At 47.0% G+C, this 18056-nt stretch overlaps 1 protein-coding gene across 1 annotated transcript in view; it reads right to left on the bottom strand.

Annotated features, from left to right (window-relative positions):
• LOC121566879 (chloride channel protein 2-like) overlaps window positions 1-18056 on the bottom strand; it is a 169172-nt gene that overhangs the window by 15262 nt on the left and 135854 nt on the right. Inside the window, 3 exon segments of the mRNA XM_045216188.1 lie at window positions 10082-10177; window positions 10447-10517; window positions 13304-13421. Of these exon segments, the coding sequence (XP_045072123.1) occupies window positions 10082-10177; window positions 10447-10517; window positions 13304-13421 (285 nt within the window).

Genomic DNA, 18056 nt, shown 5'->3' with positions numbered 1-18056 from the left:
TCCACTAAGCTGGCAGGTTGGCTAACAGCCTGCTGCCTGGCCTGCACCCTATTTCACTGTGGGGCTAGAGGAGTTAGAGCCCTATCTATGTTGGTAGATAAGATGAGAGCACCCCTCCAGCTAGGATGGAGTCCGTCCCTCATCAGCAGGTCAGGCTTGGTCCTGTTTGTGGGTGAGTCCCAGAAAGAGGGCCAATTATCTACAAATTCTATCTTTTGGGAGGGGCAGAAAACAGTTTTCAACCAGCGATTGAGTGCTGAGACTCTGCTGTAGAGCTCGTCACTCCCCCTAACTGGGAGGGGGCCAGAGACAATTACTCGATGCCGACACATCTTTCTAGCTAATTTACACGCTGAAGCTATGTTGCACTTGGTGACCTCTGACTGTTTCATCCTAACATCGTTGGTGCCGACGTGGATAACAATATCTCTATACTCTCTACACTCGCCAGTTTTAGCTTTAGCCAGCACCATCTTTAGATTAGCCTTAACGTCGGTAGCCCTGCCCCCTGGTAAACAGTGTATGATCGCTGGGTGATTCGTTTTAAGTCTAATACTGCGGGTAATGGAGTCGCCAATGACTAGGGTTTTCAATTTGTCAGAGCTAATGGTGGGAGCCTTCGGCGTCTCAGACCCCGTAACGGGAGGAGTAGAGACAAGAGAAGACTCAGACTCAGACTCCGACTCGCTACATAATGGGGAAAACCGGTTGAAAGTTTCTGTCGGCTGAATGAGCGACACCGGTTGATCATTCCAACAGTATTTCCCTCCAGAAGCCATGAGAAAGTTGTCCGGCTGCGGGGACTGTGCGGGGGGATTTATACTAACGTTACTATCTGTACTTACTGGTGGCACAGACGCTGTTTCTTCCTTTCCTACACTGAAATTACCCTTGCCTAACGATTGCGTCTGAAGCTGGGCTTGTAGCACAGCTATTCTCGCCGTAAGGCGATCGTTCTCCTGTATATTATGAGTACAGCGACTGCAATTAGAAGACATCATGTTAATGTTACTACTTAGCTTCGGCTGTTGAAGATGTTGACGAACCATGTCCAGATAAAGCGTCCGGAGTGAAAAAGTTGAATGAGGGAAAAAAGTTGCGATGGAAAAAAGGAAAAATAAAGTAAAGTTGGCAGCAAAAACGCACAGGAAAATGACTCTTCTGTCTCGGGATAAAACGTCCGGGGTGAAAAAGTTTAACGAAAAAAGATGAGTGAGGACAAAACTAAAAAGTTGGTAAATTTGTTGAACACAGAGATTGATTAAACGTTTATTAAAAGTAAAACGTGAATAGTTTGGCAGGTAGCCAAGTAGCAGCAAACAGCACAGCAGCACGGAGACAATGCGGAAGCGTACACCTGACCCCTCTCCCAGCCTCAGGCCCTAGGGGATGATGGGAGCCCTGAGCTCATTTATCCACCCGCCTGCAGTGGCTGACCTAACTATAACCCTGGAAAAAGTTGCCGTGGGTCCCGGCCCATCAAGGTGACCTCCCTACTATAGAATTATGCAACCAGAAGTCAGATGTGTCTGGAGTTGACAACAACATCTCCACTCACCACTGACACCAACATGGACTGACAGTCCGCTAGCACTGCATTTTACAGTCCAGTTTCCACTAGTTTTTACACATTTAGCAGAATTCAACACATTGGTTACTACCATGTACTCTAAGTAGATATATACGGTAAGTTAAAATAAAATAAAGTGCTACTGACAAACCTGTACACCTCTCCAAAACCAGGGCACTGCACAGATGAGAGGTGTGAGTGTGTGTGTGTGTGTGTGTGTCTGTCACGATCGTTTATAGACGGGACGGACCAAGGCGCAGCGTGATATGCATACATGTTTATTAACGAATAAACACAATGACAAAACAATAAACAAACGATACGTGAAGTCCAAGGTAGCACACAAACAACATACAGTGGGGGAAAAAAGTATTTAGTCAGCCACCAATTGTGCAAGTTCTCCCACTTAAAAAGATGAGAGAGGCCTGTAATTTTCATCATAGGTACACGTCAACTATGACAGACAAAATGAGATTTTGTTTTTCAGAAAATCACATTGTAGGATTTTTAATGAATTTATTTGCAAATTATGGTGGAAAATAAGTATTTGGTCAACAACAAAAGTTTCTCAATACTTTGTTATATACCCTTTGTTGGCAATGACACAGGTCAAACGTTTTCTGTAAGTCTTCAGAAGGTTTTCACACACTGTTGCTGGTATTTTGGCCCATTCCTCCATGCAGATCTCCTCTAGAGCAGTGATGTTTTGGGGCTGTCGCTGGGCAACACGGACTTTCAACTCCCTCCAATGATTTTGTATGGGGTTGAGATCTGGAGACTGGCTAGGCCACTCCAGGACCTTGAAATGCTTCTTACGAAGCCACTCCTTCGTTGCCCGGGCGGTGTGTTTGGGATCATTGTCATGCTGAAAGACCCAGCCACGTTTCATCTTCAATGCCCTTGCTGATGGAAGGAGGTTTCCACTCAAAATCTCACGATACATGGCCCCATTCATTCTTTCCTTTACACGGATCAGTCGTCCTGGTCCCTTTGCAGAAAAACAGCCCCAAAGCATGATGTTTCCACCCCATGCTTCACAGTAGGTATGGTGTTCTTTGGATGCAACTCAGCATTCTTTGTCATCCAAACACGACGAGTTGAGTTTTTACCAAAAAGTTCTGACCATATGACATTCTCTCAATCCTCTTCTGGATCATCCAAATGCACTCTAGCAAACTTCAGATGGGCCTGGACATGTACTGGCTTAAGCAGGGGGACACGTCTTGCACTGCAGGATTTGTGTCCCTGGCGGCATGGTGTGTTACTGATGGTAGGCTTTGTTACTTTGGTCCCAGCTCTCTGCAGGTCATTCACTAGGTCCCCCCGTATGGTTCTGGGATTTTTGCTCACCGTTCTTATGATCATTTTGACCCCACGGGGTGAGATCTTGCGTGGAGCCCCAGATCGAGGGAGATTATCAGTGGTCTTGTATGTCTTCCATTTCCTAATAATTGCTCCCACAGTTGATTTCTTCAAACCAAGCTGCTTACCTATTGCAGATTCAGTCTTCCCAGCCTGGTGCAGGTCTACAATTTTGTTTCTGGTGTCCTTTGACAGCTCTTTGGTCTTGGCCATAGTGGAGTTTGGAGTGTGACTGTTTGAGGTTGTGGACAGGTGTATTTTATACTGATAACAAGTTCAAACAGGTGCCATTAATACAGGTAACGAGTGGAGGACAGAGGAGCCTCTTAAAGAAGTTGTTACAGGTCTGTGAGAGCCAGAAATCTTGCTTGTTTGTAGGTGACCAAATACTTATTTTCCACCATAATTTGCAAATAAATTCATAAAAAATCCTACAATGTGATTTTCTGGATTTTTTTTCCTCATTTTGTCTGTCATAGTTGACGTGTACCTATGATGAAAATTACAGGCCTCTCTCATCTTTTTAAGTGGGAGAACTTGCACAATTGGTGGCTGACTAAATACTTTTTTTCCCCACTGTACCTTACACGGAACAAGATCCCACAACCCACTAGTGCCAATAGGCTGCCTAAGTATGGTCCCCAATCAGAGACAACGAGCTACAGCTGCCTCTGATTGGGAACCACACCGGCCAACATAGATCTACACATACTAGATCTAAACATAGAAAATCAACATAGCAAAACACAACACAGAAAATACACACCCTGACTCAACAAATACGAGTCCCCAGAGTCAGGGCGTGACAGTACCCCTCCCCCAAAGGTGCGGACTCCGACCGCACAACATAAACATAACAGGGTAGGGGCCGGGTGGGCATTCCGCCTCGGAGGCGGATCCGGCTCCGGGCGTGACCACCACTTACTCTCCACCTCCCTGTTGCGCCCCTGGTCTGGTCTGGACCTCGGCGCGCTGCTTCCCCTCTCCTTCCTCCCACGAAGTACCAAGCCCTGTCTGAACCCTGGTGTGGGAGACCCCGAACCTGGAGAGGGGCTGACATCTGGGTCTGGACTGGAACCGCTGACTGGAGCTGGACCCGACGACGGTGGAGCGAACTGCTCTGGCTCCGGAGTGGAGCCGCTGACCGGAGCTGGATCAGGCACCGGTGGAGCGGACTGCTCTGGCTCCGGAGTGGAGCCGCTGACCGGAGCTGGACTGGACCCCGGTGGAGCGGATTGCTCTGGCTCCGGAGTGGAGCCGCTGACCGGAGCTGGATCAGGCACCGGTGGAGCGGACTGCTCTGGCTCCGGAGTGGAGCCGCTGATCGGAGCTGGACTGGACCCCGGTAGAGCGGATTGCTCTGGCTCCGGAGTGGAGCAGCTAACCGGAGCTGGATCAGGCACCGGTGGAGTGGACTGCTCTGGCTCCGGAGTGGAGCAGCTGACCGGTGCCGGACCAGGCACCGGTGGGACAGGCACGGGCCGTGCCGGACTGGACACACGCACCACTGGCTTGGTGCGAGGAGCAGGAACAGGCCGGACCGGGCTGGCGACGCGCACCACTGGCTTGGTGCGAGGGACAGGAACAGGCCGGACCGGGCTGGCGACGCGCACCACTGGCTTGGTGCGAGGGACAGGAACAGGCCGGGCCGGGCTGGCGACGCGCACCACTGGTTTGGTGCGAGGGGAAGGAACAGGCCGGGCCGGGCTGGCGACGCGCACCACTGGCTTGGTGCGATGGACAGGAACAGGCCGGACCGGGCTGGCGACGCGCACCACTGGTTTGGTGCGAGGGGCAGGAACAGGCCGGGCCGGCGACGCGCACCACTGGCTTGGTGCGAGGGGCAGGAACAGGCCGGACCGGGCTGGCGACGCGCACCACTGTCTTGGTGCGAGGGCCAGGAACAGGCCGGACCGGCTGGCGACGCGCACCACTGGTTTGGTGCGAGGGGCAGAAACAGGCCGGGCCGGGCTGGCGACGCGCACCACTGGCTTGGTGCGAGGGGCAGGAACAGGCCGGACCGGGCTGGCGACGCGCACCACTGGCTTGGTGCGAGGTGCAGGAACAGGCCGGGCCGGGCTGGCGACGCGCACCACTGGCTTGGTGCGAGGGGCAGGAACAGGCCGGGCCGGGCTGGCAACGCGCACCACTTTCTTGGTGCGAGGAGCGGGACTGGGTTCCTTTATTAACCCCCGCTCCTTCTGCTGCCTAACCAGCTCCTCTCGCCGTGCCTCTACACCTTCCTTCTCCCTTTTTGCCTCCTGTAGCTCCTCCCTCTGACCTAATAACTCCTGCTCCCTCTGAACCAATAGCCCCCGTAACATGGTGGCCTCCTCTCCTAACTTGCAGATCTGCCCTGTCACTGCCTCCTGCTGCCTCGTCGTCCACACCGTGTGCCCCCCCCCCCAAAATGTCCTTGGGGTGCCTCTCGGGTCTCCGTCGTCGGCACTCCTCTTCCCGTGAGGACTCCTCCGGGAGCCCCCACGAGTTAGGGAACAGATACTCGTCGTCGTCGTCATCCTCCGACTCCTCAGTGTAATACTGTTCCCACTCCTCTTCCCACGGTCGTAGGGACCCAATCCGAAACCCAACCGGGTGCAGTGGTCGGGGCTCTTCTCTATCGCTCCCCGACCACCCCTTTAGCCCCCCCAATTTTTTTTATTGGGGCTGCTTCTCGGGCCTCCTCCTCGGCCGGCTTCCGTGTTGCCGTTGTTCCTCTCCTGCCTGGGCATATACCTTCGCCCATGGCCCTTTCCCTGCGAATATCTCCTCCCATGACCACAATTTGCCCACCTGTGACATCGCTACTCGCTCTTCCTGGGCACACTGCTTGGTCCTCGTTTGGTGGGATCTTCTGTCACGATCGTTTATAGACGGGACGGACCAAGGCGCAGCGTGATATGCATACATGTTTATTAACGAATAAACACAACGACACAACAATAAACAAACGATACGTGAAGTCCAAGGTAGCACACAAACAACATACCTTACACGGAACAAGATCCCACAACCCACTAGTGCCAATAGGCTGCCTAAGTATGGCCCCAATCAGAGACAACGAGCTACAGCTGCCTCTGATTGGGAACCACACCGGCCAACATAGATCTACACATACTAGATCTAAACATAGAAAATCAACAAGCAAAACACAACACAGAAAATACACACCCTGACTCAACAAATACGAGTCCCCAGAGTCAGAGCGTGACAGTGTCTGTGTCTGTGTGTGTGTGTAGAAGAATCAGTTTAATACAGAGACGTAGTTGTTTGATACAGAACAGCTACCACCTGCAGTGTGTTTTTGGGAGAGAGACAGAGCAGGTGAGACTGTACATGTAAAGTATATGCTTGTATAAAGATGAGCTAGTCTATTAAGTGAGCAAATATGCAGGGGCGGTGTGGATATGTGGAGACGCAAGAGTGAGTGTATGAATGTAAGTACCAAGGGTAGTGTGTTTGGGTAAGTATGTGTGTGTGTATGGAAGAATGAGTGTATGTGGGTGTGTGTCTGTGAGTGAATGAGTGAGTGAGTTAGAGAGGGAGAGAGAGAATTCCGGTACAGTCCTCCACAGGGTGAGAGACAGGGTGTGTGTCCAGCCCTCGCAAGTGAGTGACTGGGTGAGAGACAGTGTGTGTCCAGCCCTACACAGTGAGTGACTGGGTGAGAGACTGAGCGTACTGAAGCTGTATTGCTTGCTGTGCTGCTTCCACAGAGTGATTAGAGAGCAGCATCCCTCCTCTCTTCCCTCCCTCCACCCTTTCCCAAGTGATCAATCTCTCCCTCCATCCTGTACATCCTGTAGGAATTAGCCAATCAGAGCCTGGGGTCCGGGTCAGCAGGGAATAGGGTGACACAACCACCCAATCACATATGCCTCGGAGATATACACTGAGTACACAAAACATTAGAAACACCTTCCTAATATTGAGTTGCACCCCCTTTTGCCCTCAGAACAGCCTCAATTCGTTGGGGCATGGACTCTACAAGGTGTCGAAAGCTGGCCCATGTTGACTCCAATGCTTCCCACAGTTGTGTCAAGTTGGCTGGATGTCCTTTGGGTGGTGGACCATTCTTGATACACACGGGAAACTGTTGAGCGTGAAAAACCCAGCAGTGTTGTAGTTCTTGACACACTCAAACCGGTGCACCTACTACCATACCCCGTTCAAAGGCACTTCAATCTTTTGTCTTGCCCATTCACCCTCTGAATGGAACACATACACAATCCATGTCTCAAGCCTTAAAAATCCTTCTTGAACCTGTCTCCTCCCCTTCATCTACACTGATTGAAGTGGATTTAACAGGTGACATCTCTCTCCCCCTTCCTCTTGATCTATCTATCTATTGATCTTTCTGCATCTGTGTGTGTCTGTCTCTTAATCTAATCTAAGTCCTCTGCTCCATCCCTCAGTGTCTTGACCCCCAGTGTTGGTCCACTGCAATCCACACATCCAACTACTCAACAGACTTCAATTCAGGTCAAGCCAACAAAGTAACACACACACCCGCTGACAATGCCATTCCCTGTGTGATTCTAAAGGCGGATAATAAATCTGGACAAACACAACGTCCATTAATAAGGCATGAAACCCCTCAGTGATGTGTTGTCTGGTCTGCTCTCGTCAAGAGGAGGAGAGAAATAATTAGAAAACGCTGAGCTCTTAAAGGCTGGGATGGAATACTCATGTAATTTACCCTGCGTCAATATTTCACACTGGATACAGAGAGGTAGGAGGGAAGGCAGGAAAGAAGGTAGACCGGAGGGTGAAGGAGGAGGAGGAGGGAGGAGGAGATGGGGAGGAGGGTGGGGAGGAGGGAGGAGGAGATGGGGAGGAGGGTGGGGAGGAGGGAGGAGGAGATGGGGAGGAGGGAGGAGGAGGGAGGAGGAGGTGGGGAGGAGGTGATTAGGAGGGAGGAGGAGATGGGGAGGAGGAGATGGGGAGGAGGGAGGAGGTGGGAAGGAGGAGATGGGGAGGAGGGAGGAGGTGGGAAGGAGGGAGGAGGAGGTGGGGAGGAGGAACGAGGAATGAGGAAGGAAGAGGAGATGGGGAGGAGGTGGGGAGGAGGGAGGAGATGGGGAGGAGGGAGATAGGGAGGAGGAGATGGGGAGGAGGGGAGGAGGGAGGAGGAGATGGGGAGGAGGAGATGGGGAGGAGGGGAGGAGAAGGTGGGGAGGAGGGAGGAGGAGGTGGGTAGGAGGGAGGAGGAGATGGGGAGGAGGAGATGGGGAGGAGGGAGGAGGAGGGAGGAGGAGGTGGGGAGGAGGGAGGAGGAGGTGGGGAGGAGGGAGGAGGTGGGGAGGAGGGAGGAAGAAAGGGATGAAAAGGAGATGGAAAGAAAGAGGAATAGTGACACAGAGGGGTAGAGAAAAAGAGGGGAAATTAGAGTAATTTAGAGAGAGAAGGGGACTGTGAACTACAGCTCAGGGGGAGAAAGAGAAGTAATAACTTGATTTCTTTCAGATGCTGGGGTGTACAGTAGTTTAGTCGGAAGTCTTGAGAAAATAGTTTAATACATTTGTTTCTGAGTACACACACACTCCCTCTGAATACTAATAACTATAATCAACACTAAAGGTAGTTGTGTCTAATTAGCTCATCAAAGCTTTATTATGACTAATATGTCTCTACTTCACCCAAACATCCAGATCATCAATATTGTAGCATTAGGTTTAGGCTAGGCACATTTTGAATTACTAATATTACACACACTGTTTAGAATGGATCTCTATCAATAGTCTCTTTCTATCTTAAAAATACTAGACTTTTCTGAATGTGTGTGTGTGTGTGTGTGTTTGTGTCTGTGTGTGTGTCTGCGTGTGTGTGTGTGTGTGACTGTGTGTAGAACGTAGATAACATGCTCACCCCAAAATAAATCTAAGCTGGGTGGTGGTTTCTAGCGAATGAAATCCACGTGATCAAGAGGACAGCGATCAAATGGTTCAAGGTTTTACTTCTACATATATGATGAACGGATGATTTTATGACATATGGATACATGTAGCCTATGGATATGAGATCAAATCTATGTTTAATGACATAAAACCTTTCCCTATTTAATTTCCAGATAGCTGTTCTCTTGACTATTTATGAATAAAACAATAATTACCATTTTATATTTTGTCATGGGGCGTAAATGCAACATTTTATCATGGTGTAATTCAGAATTGGGCGGTTGTTTCATGGATGGACATGCGTCACTGTTTGACCGTAGCAGTGTTGGTAACTGGACAGTGTATTTTGGTTTATGGTTTGCTTGGTGTTTGTAATTGTAATTGCTTTGCCATTGAACAGGAGGACTAGAACTGCCCGTCTTACCAACATGATACATCTCTGATTTCTGCTAATAATATATGCCATTTAGCAGACACTTTTATCCAAAGCGACTTACAGTCATGTGTGCATACATTTTACATATGGGTGTCCCCGGGAATCAAACCCACAACCCTGGCAGTGCAAGTGCCATGTTCTACCAACTGAGCAACACACCTCCCCCCACCCCACTCCCATCCCATCCCATCCCTCACCCCCCTCCCTCTATCCCTAGTATAACTTGTGTCCTCATGACAAATGGTATGAAGAACTACAGCAGATGAACAAGTGGGAGGGGTTTGGTTCTGTGGAAGGGCGGACTGTAGCGCTCCAGGCCCCACCCACAAACCAGTAGAAGGTCACTGATTGGACGCCTCTAATGACATGGCTGATGATGGACAGCGTAGCAGCATGCTTTGGTTGAACCGCCACATCCCTTAAGTTGACCACAACTTAACCACACCACCCTGACCGAGGAAAGACCACGTTTACAAACCGTGTCTGTGGTCCAGTCTTTTGCGGTTTAGGGTGTCATAGCTATAGGGGCGGTCGAGTTCTCCATGACCCCTACTGACCTCTTGACCAATCAGTTTGCATTCTGACGATGTTTGCATTCAGTTTGCGTTCTAACAGCCAATCAATCAGAAGAGGAGGACTAGGGGTCAGAGGTCAGTAATGGTTCACAGACAGGGAGGAGGACGTTCAACACATTTGGCTCGATGGCACAGATCACAGTCCATCGGCATGGATTAGCCCTGCAGCGGATGGCGATTGGTTGATTGGATGGCTGACCAGTTGCTGGGCAGTTTCCCCAAGCATTCCCGGCATTCTTACCACGACGGAAATCCTGACACGCTTGGGTGGCCTCCTAAACTCAGGAGTCGCAGAGCTCGATGCAGTGCCCTCTATGTTGATGTTGACATTCTTGTTCTTCCAGCGGCCAAAGACAAGAACAATATTAACACAACGCATCCGCAACGCTGGGCAAACGCTCACCCCACCACTCTCAGAAACAGACACTCGAGTCTCCCAACTCAAGTGGTTGTGTGGAGGTGTCACTCAGAGAGAGTGGAGAGCAGGACTAGGCAGGAAGAGGTTATGTGTAGGAGAGAGTTGGGAGATTCTGAGCTTGGAGGAGAAGGGTAGGAGGTAAGGGGAGTGTGTGTGAGTGTGTGTGTGTTTTAAAACAGGTGTCTCACCTCCAGGCCTTCTGTCTCAGGGTTGACACAGAAGAGGTTCTTTAAGGCGCTGCTAGAGTGGTCCTGTGGACCTGAGAGAGAGAGAGAGAGAGAGAGAGAGAGAGAGAGAGAGAGAGAGAGAGAGAGAGAGAGAGAGAGAGAGAGAGAGAGAGAGAGAGAGAAAGAGAAAGAGAAAGAGAAGAGAAAGAGAGAGACCATTGAAGTGGCTCTAAGTAAATAAATAAGTTTAATAGTTCTTAAAAGTCTAAGCCCTTGGGGGGACAGGGGGCGTGGGGCTGGTCATACTATGGATCATTTAGCTAGTTGATTTTGAAATGTAGGACCCCTTTAGGTATAAAGAAATATATATAAAGAAATTACTTGATAAAATATTGAATCTGGCCTTCACAAAGACACGGCGGATGGAACCAAAAATCTCAAATTTGGACTCACCAGACCAAAGGACAGATTTCCACCGGTTTAATGTCCATTGCTGTGGATGTATTTCAAGGCCTACCTTCAAACTCAATGCCTCTTTGCTTGACATCATGGGAAAATCAAAAAAAAATGAGCCAAGTCCTCAGCAAATAAATTGTAGACCTCAACAAGTCTGGTTCATCCTTGGGACCAAACGCCTGAAGGTACCACGTTCATCTGTACAAACAATAGTACGCAAGCATAAACACCATGGGACCACACAGACGTCATACCGCTCAGGAAGGAGACGCGTTCTGTCTGCTAGAGATTAACGTACTTTGGTGCGAAAAGCGCAAATCAATCCCAGAACAACAGCAAAGGACCTTGTGAAGATGCTGGAGGAAACAGGTACAAAAGTGTCTATATCCACAGTAAAACGAGTCCTATATAACGACATAACTTGAAAGGCCGCTCAGCAAGGAAGAAGCCACTGCTCCAAAACCGCCATAAAAAAGACAGACTACGGTTTGCAACTGCACATGGGGACAAAGATCATACTTTTTGGAGAAATGTCCTCTGGTCTGTGAAACAAAAATAGAACTGTTTGGCCATAATGACCATCGTTATGTTTGGAGGAAAAAGGGGGTAGCTTGCAAGCCGAAGAACACCATCCCAACCATGAAGCACGGGGTGGCAGCATCATGCTGTGGGGGTGCTTTGCTGCAGGAGGGACTGGTGCACTTCACAAAATAGATGGCATCATGAGGAAGGAAAATAATGTGGATATATTGAAGCAACATCTCAAGACATCAGTCAGGAAGTTAAAGCTTGGTCGCAAATGGGTCTTCCAAATGGACAATGACCCCAAGCATACTTCCAAAGTTGTGGCAAAATGGCTTAAGGACAACAAAGTCAAGGTATTGGAGTGGCCATCACAAAGCCCTGACCTCAATCCTATAGAAAATGTGTGGGCAGAACTGAAAAAGCATGTGCGAGCATGGAGGCCTACAAACCTGACTCAGTTACACCAGCTCTGTCAGGAGGAATGGGCCAAAATTCACCCAACTTATTGCGGGAAGCTTGAGGAAGGCTACCCGAAACGTTTGACCCAAGTTAAACAATTTAAAGGCAATAATACCAAATACTAATTGAGTGTATGTAAACTTCTGACCCACTGGGAATGTGATGAAATAAATAATTTAGACCATTCTCTCTACTATTATTCTGACATTTAACATTCTTAAAATAAAGTGGTGATCCTAACTGACCTAAGACAGGGAATTTTTACAAGGATTAAATGTCAGGAATTGTGAAAAACTGAGTTTAAATGTATTTGGCTAAGGTGTATGTAACTTCCGACTTCAACTGTATCTGAAGCATTTATTTGGGCAGCAATTTCTGAGGCTGGTAACTCTGGGGCTTCCATTCCTGTGCCGGTCCTCATGAAAGCCAGTTTAATCCTAGCACACATGACTGTAAGTCGCTTTGGATAAAAGCGTCTGCTAAATGGCATATTATATTATTATTATATATAGCGCTTGATGATTTTTGCGACTGCACTTGAAGAAACTTTCAACGTTTTTGAAATGTTCCGTGTTGACTGACCTTCATGTTTTAAAGTAATGACGGACAGTTTTTTCTCTTTGCTTTTTTGAGTTGTTCTTGCCATAATATGGACTTGGTCTTTTACCAAATAGGGTTATCTTCTGTATACCACCCCTACCGTGTCACAACACAACTGATTGGCTCAAACGCATTAAGAAGGAAAGAAATTCCACAAATTCACTTTTAAGAAGGCACACCTGTTAATTGAAATGCATTCCAGGTGACTACCTCATGAAGCTGGTTGAGAGAATGCCAAGAGTGTGCAAAGCTGTCATCAAGGCAAAGGGTGGCTATTTGAATAATTTTGATTTGTTCAACACTTTTTTGGTTACTACATGATTCCATATGTGTTATTTCATAGTTTTGATGTCTTCACTATTATTCTACAATGTAGAAAATTGTAAAAATAAAGAAAAACCCTGGAATGAGTAGGTGTGTCCAAACTTTTGACTGGTACTGTATATATTTATTTGGGTAGGCACAAAACTACCTTCATCCTTCCATTATTTTCTTTAAAACCGGTACCAATTACCTTCAGACTAGTCCCCTGACATTAGTGGGGGTCGTAGAGTGGATACCATCATCGTGTTCATGAGAGTCTCCCCTTTCCATAGAGTGTTCATAACAGACGTTTTCGTGAGAAGACCGATTTTTGGGATGTCTCATGATCTGACAAACACCGCTCTAGCTTTGCCACCTTTCACCGTAGATGCGGAAGAGCAATGTCGGCGATGCGGTGGAAAAAAAACAGCCAGCTTAAACTGACACCGGTGCGTCAATCGACTCTATGGAGTTAAGGTCTGACCGAGGGTTTGTGTGTGTGTGTGTGTGTGTGTGTGTTTGTGCTTGTGCTTACTTGTGGGCATGGGTATCTCAGTAGGGCGGTCCACCACAGAGGGTCTCTTCAGGGCAGGCTTCAGTGGCTTCATGGAGGGGGTAGGGGTGGGACTGAAGGAAGACTCCTCTGTGGAGATCTACACATACACAGTTACTATACACTCTGAATACATTTAATCAATAGTACAGTACATGCTGTACCTACAGTGCCTTCGGAAAGTATTCTGACCCCTTGATTTTTTCCACATTTTGTTAGGTTACAGGCTTATTCTAAAATTGATTAAAAATCATATTTACATAAGTATTCAGACCCTTTACTCAGTACTTTGTTGAAGCACCTTTGGCAACGATTACAGCCTCGAGTCTTCTTGGGTATGATGTTACAAGCTTGGCACACCTGTATTTTGGGAGTTTCTCCCATTCTTCTCTGAAGATCCTCTCAAGCACTGTCAGGTTGGATGGGGAGCATTGCGGCACAGCTATTTTCTGGTCTCTCCAGAGATGTTCGATTGGGTTCAAGTCCGGGCTCTGGCTGGGCCACTCAAGGACATTCAGAGACTTGTCCCGAGGCCACTCCTGCGTTGTCTTGGCCGTGTGCTTAGGGTTGTTGTCCTGTTGGAAGATGAACCTTCGCCCCAGTCTGAGGTCCTGAGCGCTCTGGAGCAGGTTGTCATCGAGGATCTCTCTGTACTTTGCTCTGATCATCTTTGCCTCGATCCTGACTAGTCTCCCAGTCCCTGCCGCTGAAAAACATCTCCACAGCATGATCCTGCCACCACCATGCTTCATCGTAGAGATGGTGCCAGGTTTCCTCCAGACGTGACGCTTGGCATTCAGGCCAAAGAGTTCAATCTTGGTTTCATCAGACAAGAGAATCTTGTTTCTCATTCTCTGAGAGTCTTTAGGTGCCTTTTGGCAAACTCCAAGCGGGCAGTCATGTGCCTTTTACTGAGGAGTGGCTTCCGTCTGGCCACTCTAACATAAAGGCTTGATTGGTGGAGTGCTGCATAGATGGTTGTCCTTCTGGAAGGTTCTCCCATCTCCACAGAGGAACGCTAGAGCTCTGTCAGAGTGACAATCAGGTTCTTCATCACCTCCCTGATCAAGGCCCTTCTTCCCGATTGCTCAGTTTGGCCGGGTGGCCAGCTCTAGGAAGAGTCTTGGTGGTTCCAAACTTCTTCCATTTAAGAATGATGGAGGCCACTGTGTTCTTGGGGACCTTCGATGCTGCAGAAATGTTTTTGAGATCTGAGCCTCGACACAATCCTGTCTCGAAGCTCGACGGACAATTCCTTCGACCTCATGGCTTGGTTTTTACTCTGACATGCACTGTCAACTGTGGGACCTTATATAGACAGGTGTGTGCCTTTCCAAATCATGTCCAATCAATTGAATTTACCACAGGTGGACTCCAATCAAGTTGTAGAAATATCTCAAGGATGATCAATGGAAACAGGATGCACCTGAGCTCAATTTCGAGTCTCATAGCAAAGGGTCTGAATACTTATGTAAATAAGGTATTATCTTTTTTTTTTATCTTTAAAAAAAAAACATTTGACAAAGATTTCTAAAAACCTGTTTTCGCTTTGTCATTATGGGGTATTGTGTGTAGATTGCTGAGGACTTTTTGTTATTTAATCAATTTTAGAATAAGGCTGTAATGTAACAAAATGTGGAAAAAGTCTAGGGGTCTGATTACATTCCGAAGGCATTGTACATCCCCTGTACACATTCCACACACATCACTGTAGTTTCGTTTGGAGAAATGGTCCCACTGTGGGAAGGTATTCAGTGCGACAGAATGATCCAATAACAAGTTATACTTACAGGCAAACTCCCTTACTGACACATTCACATGCTGTTCTGGACATCAACATGTGCCTCACTCTCTCCTCCCTCTTTCCTTCCCCCTCTCTTCCTCCTCCTCTCTCCACCCATGCCTCCCTCCACCCCTCTCTATATCTAATTTGTATTTTATTGTCTTTCACTCTCCTCCTGACTTATCAATCTAATGGGCTGCTCTCTGTCTCATCTCACCACTATTACTACCCCCCCACACACACAGCCTGATGGAGGGAGGAATAGAAAAAGCAATCGAGAGGGAGAGAATGAGATGAGATAGTGAGAATATGCAGAGAGCTAAAGAAGGAGACAGAATGAAAAAGTGAGAAGAAAAGTCAATAGAATGGAAGAAACACTAGAGCTGAAAAGAGAGAAAGTGGTGATGAGGATAGAGATATTTTTTATTTATTACGATCTCCATTAGCTGAAGCCAAATGGCGACAGCTAGTCTTACTGGGGTCCGACACATAACGAAAAAGACATTACAGACAAAATACTTTACAATTGACATACATTTAAAAACATTAACATGTAGTGTGTGCATCTATCAGTTAGTACAGTACATACACACAACAAGTAGGTCACATGGGGGAGAGGCGTTGTGCCGTGAGGTGTTGCTTTATTTGTTTTTTTTAAACCATGTTTGCTGTTCACTTGCACTATATGAGATGGAAAGGAGTTCCATGCAATCATGGCTCTGCATAATACTGTATGTTTCCTTGAATTAGTTCTGGACCTGGGGACTGTGACAAGACCCCTGGTGGCATGTCTGATGTGGTAAGTGTGTGTGTCAGTGCTGTGTGTAAGTTGACTATGCAAACAATTTGGAATTTCCAACACATTCATCTTTCTTATAAAAATAAGAAGTGATGCAGTCAGTCTTTCCTAAACTCTTAGCCAGAAGAGACTGGCATGCATAGTATTAAAATTAGCCCTCTGATTACAATAAAGAGCACAACATGCTGCCCTGTTCTGGGCCATCTGCAGCTTAACTAGGTCTTTCTTAGCAGCACTTGACCATGTGACTGGACAATAATCAAGATAAGATCAAACTAGAGCCTGCAGGACTGGCTTTGTGGAGTGTGGTGTCAAAAAAGCAGAGCATCTCTTTATCACGGACAGACCTCTCCCCATCTTTACATCCATTGAATCAATATGTTTTGACCATGACAGTTTACAATATAAGGTAACACCAAGTAATTTAGTCTCCTCAACTGGCCACCCATTCCAAAACTGACTGAAACTCTTTGTTAAGGGTTTCAGTAACTTCATTAGCTGTGGTTGCTGACGCGTATAGGGTTGAATCATCAGCATACATGGACAAACAGGCTATGTTTAATGCCAGTGGCAGGTCATTGGTAAAAATCGAGAAGAGTAAAGGGTCTAGAGAGCTGCCCTGCGGTACACCACACTTTACATGTTTGACATTAGAGAAGCTTCCATTAAAGAAAAACCCTCTGAGTTCTATTAGATAGATAGCTCTGAATCCACGATATGGCAGAGGTTGAAAAGCCATAACAACAACAGTTTATGGTCAATAATATCTAAGGCTGCACGGAAATCTAACAGTACAGATACCAAAATCGTATTATTATCCATTTCTTTCAACCAATCATCAGTCATTTGTGTCAATGCAGTACATGTTGAGTGCCCTTCTCTATAACCATGCTGAAAGTCTATTGGTAATTAGTTTACAGAAAAATAGCATTGTATTTGGTCAAACCATTTTTTCCAACAGTTTGCCAAGAGCTGGCAGCAAGCTGATAGGTCTGCTGTTAGAACTATAATAAATAGAAATAATAAATAAATAAATAAATATAAATAGAACTAGTAAAGGCGCTTTACCACTCTTGGGTAGTGGAATGACTTTGGCTTCCCTCCAGGCCTGAGGACAAACACTTTCCTCTAGGCTCAGATTAAAGATATGACAGATAGGAGTGGCTATAGAGTCAGCTACCATCCTCAGTAGCTTGTCAATGCCAGGAGGTTTGTCATTATTGATTGATAACAATTATTTTTCCAACTCTCCCACACCAACTTTAGAAAATTAAAACTTACAATGCTTTTATTTTTGTTTTTTTTGTTTTTAGCGAGAGCGAGAGCGAGAGCGAGAAAAACAGAGAGAGTGAGAAAGCGAGAGCGCTGAGAGAGCTACAGTGGGGAAAAAAAGTATTTAGTCAGCCACCAATTGTGCATGTTCTCCCACTTAAAAAGATGAGAGAGGCCTGTAATTTTCATCATAGGTACACGTCAACTATGACAGACAAAATGAGATATTTTTTCTCCAGAAAATCACATTGTAGGATTTTTAATGAATTTATTTGCAAATTATGGTGGAAAATAAGTATTTGGTCAATAACAAAAGTTTCTCAATACTTTGTTATATACCCTTTGTTGGCAATGACACAGGTCAAATGTTTTCTGTAAGTCTTCACAAGGTTTTCACACACTGTTGCTGGTATTTTGGCCCATTCCTCCATGCAGATCTCCTCTAGAGCAGTGATGTTTTGGGGCTATCGCTGGGCAACACGGACTTTCAACTCCCTCCAAAGATTTTCTATGGGGTTGAGATCTGGAGACTGGCTAGGCCACTCCAGGACCTTGAAATGCTTCTTACGAAGCCACTCCTTCGTTGCCCGGGCGGTGTGTTTGGGATCATTGTCATGCTGAAAGACCCAGCCACGTTTCATCTTCAATGCCCTTGCTGATGGAAGGAGGTTTTCACTCAAAATTTCACGATACATGGCCACATTCATTCTTTCCTTTACACGGATCAGTCGTCCTGGTCCCTTTGCAGAAAAACAGCCCCAAAGCATGATGTTTCCACCCCCATGCTTCACAGTAGGTATGGTGTTCTTTGGATGCAACTCAGCATTCTTTGTCCTCCAAACACGACAAGTTGAGTTTTTACCAAAAAGTTCGATTTTGGT

This window comes from Coregonus clupeaformis, chromosome 5 (assembly GCF_020615455.1).
Source record: "Coregonus clupeaformis isolate EN_2021a chromosome 5, ASM2061545v1, whole genome shotgun sequence".
Taxonomy (NCBI): domain Eukaryota; kingdom Metazoa; phylum Chordata; class Actinopteri; order Salmoniformes; family Salmonidae; genus Coregonus; species Coregonus clupeaformis.
This window is presented reverse-complemented; position numbering and strand designations above follow the sequence as displayed.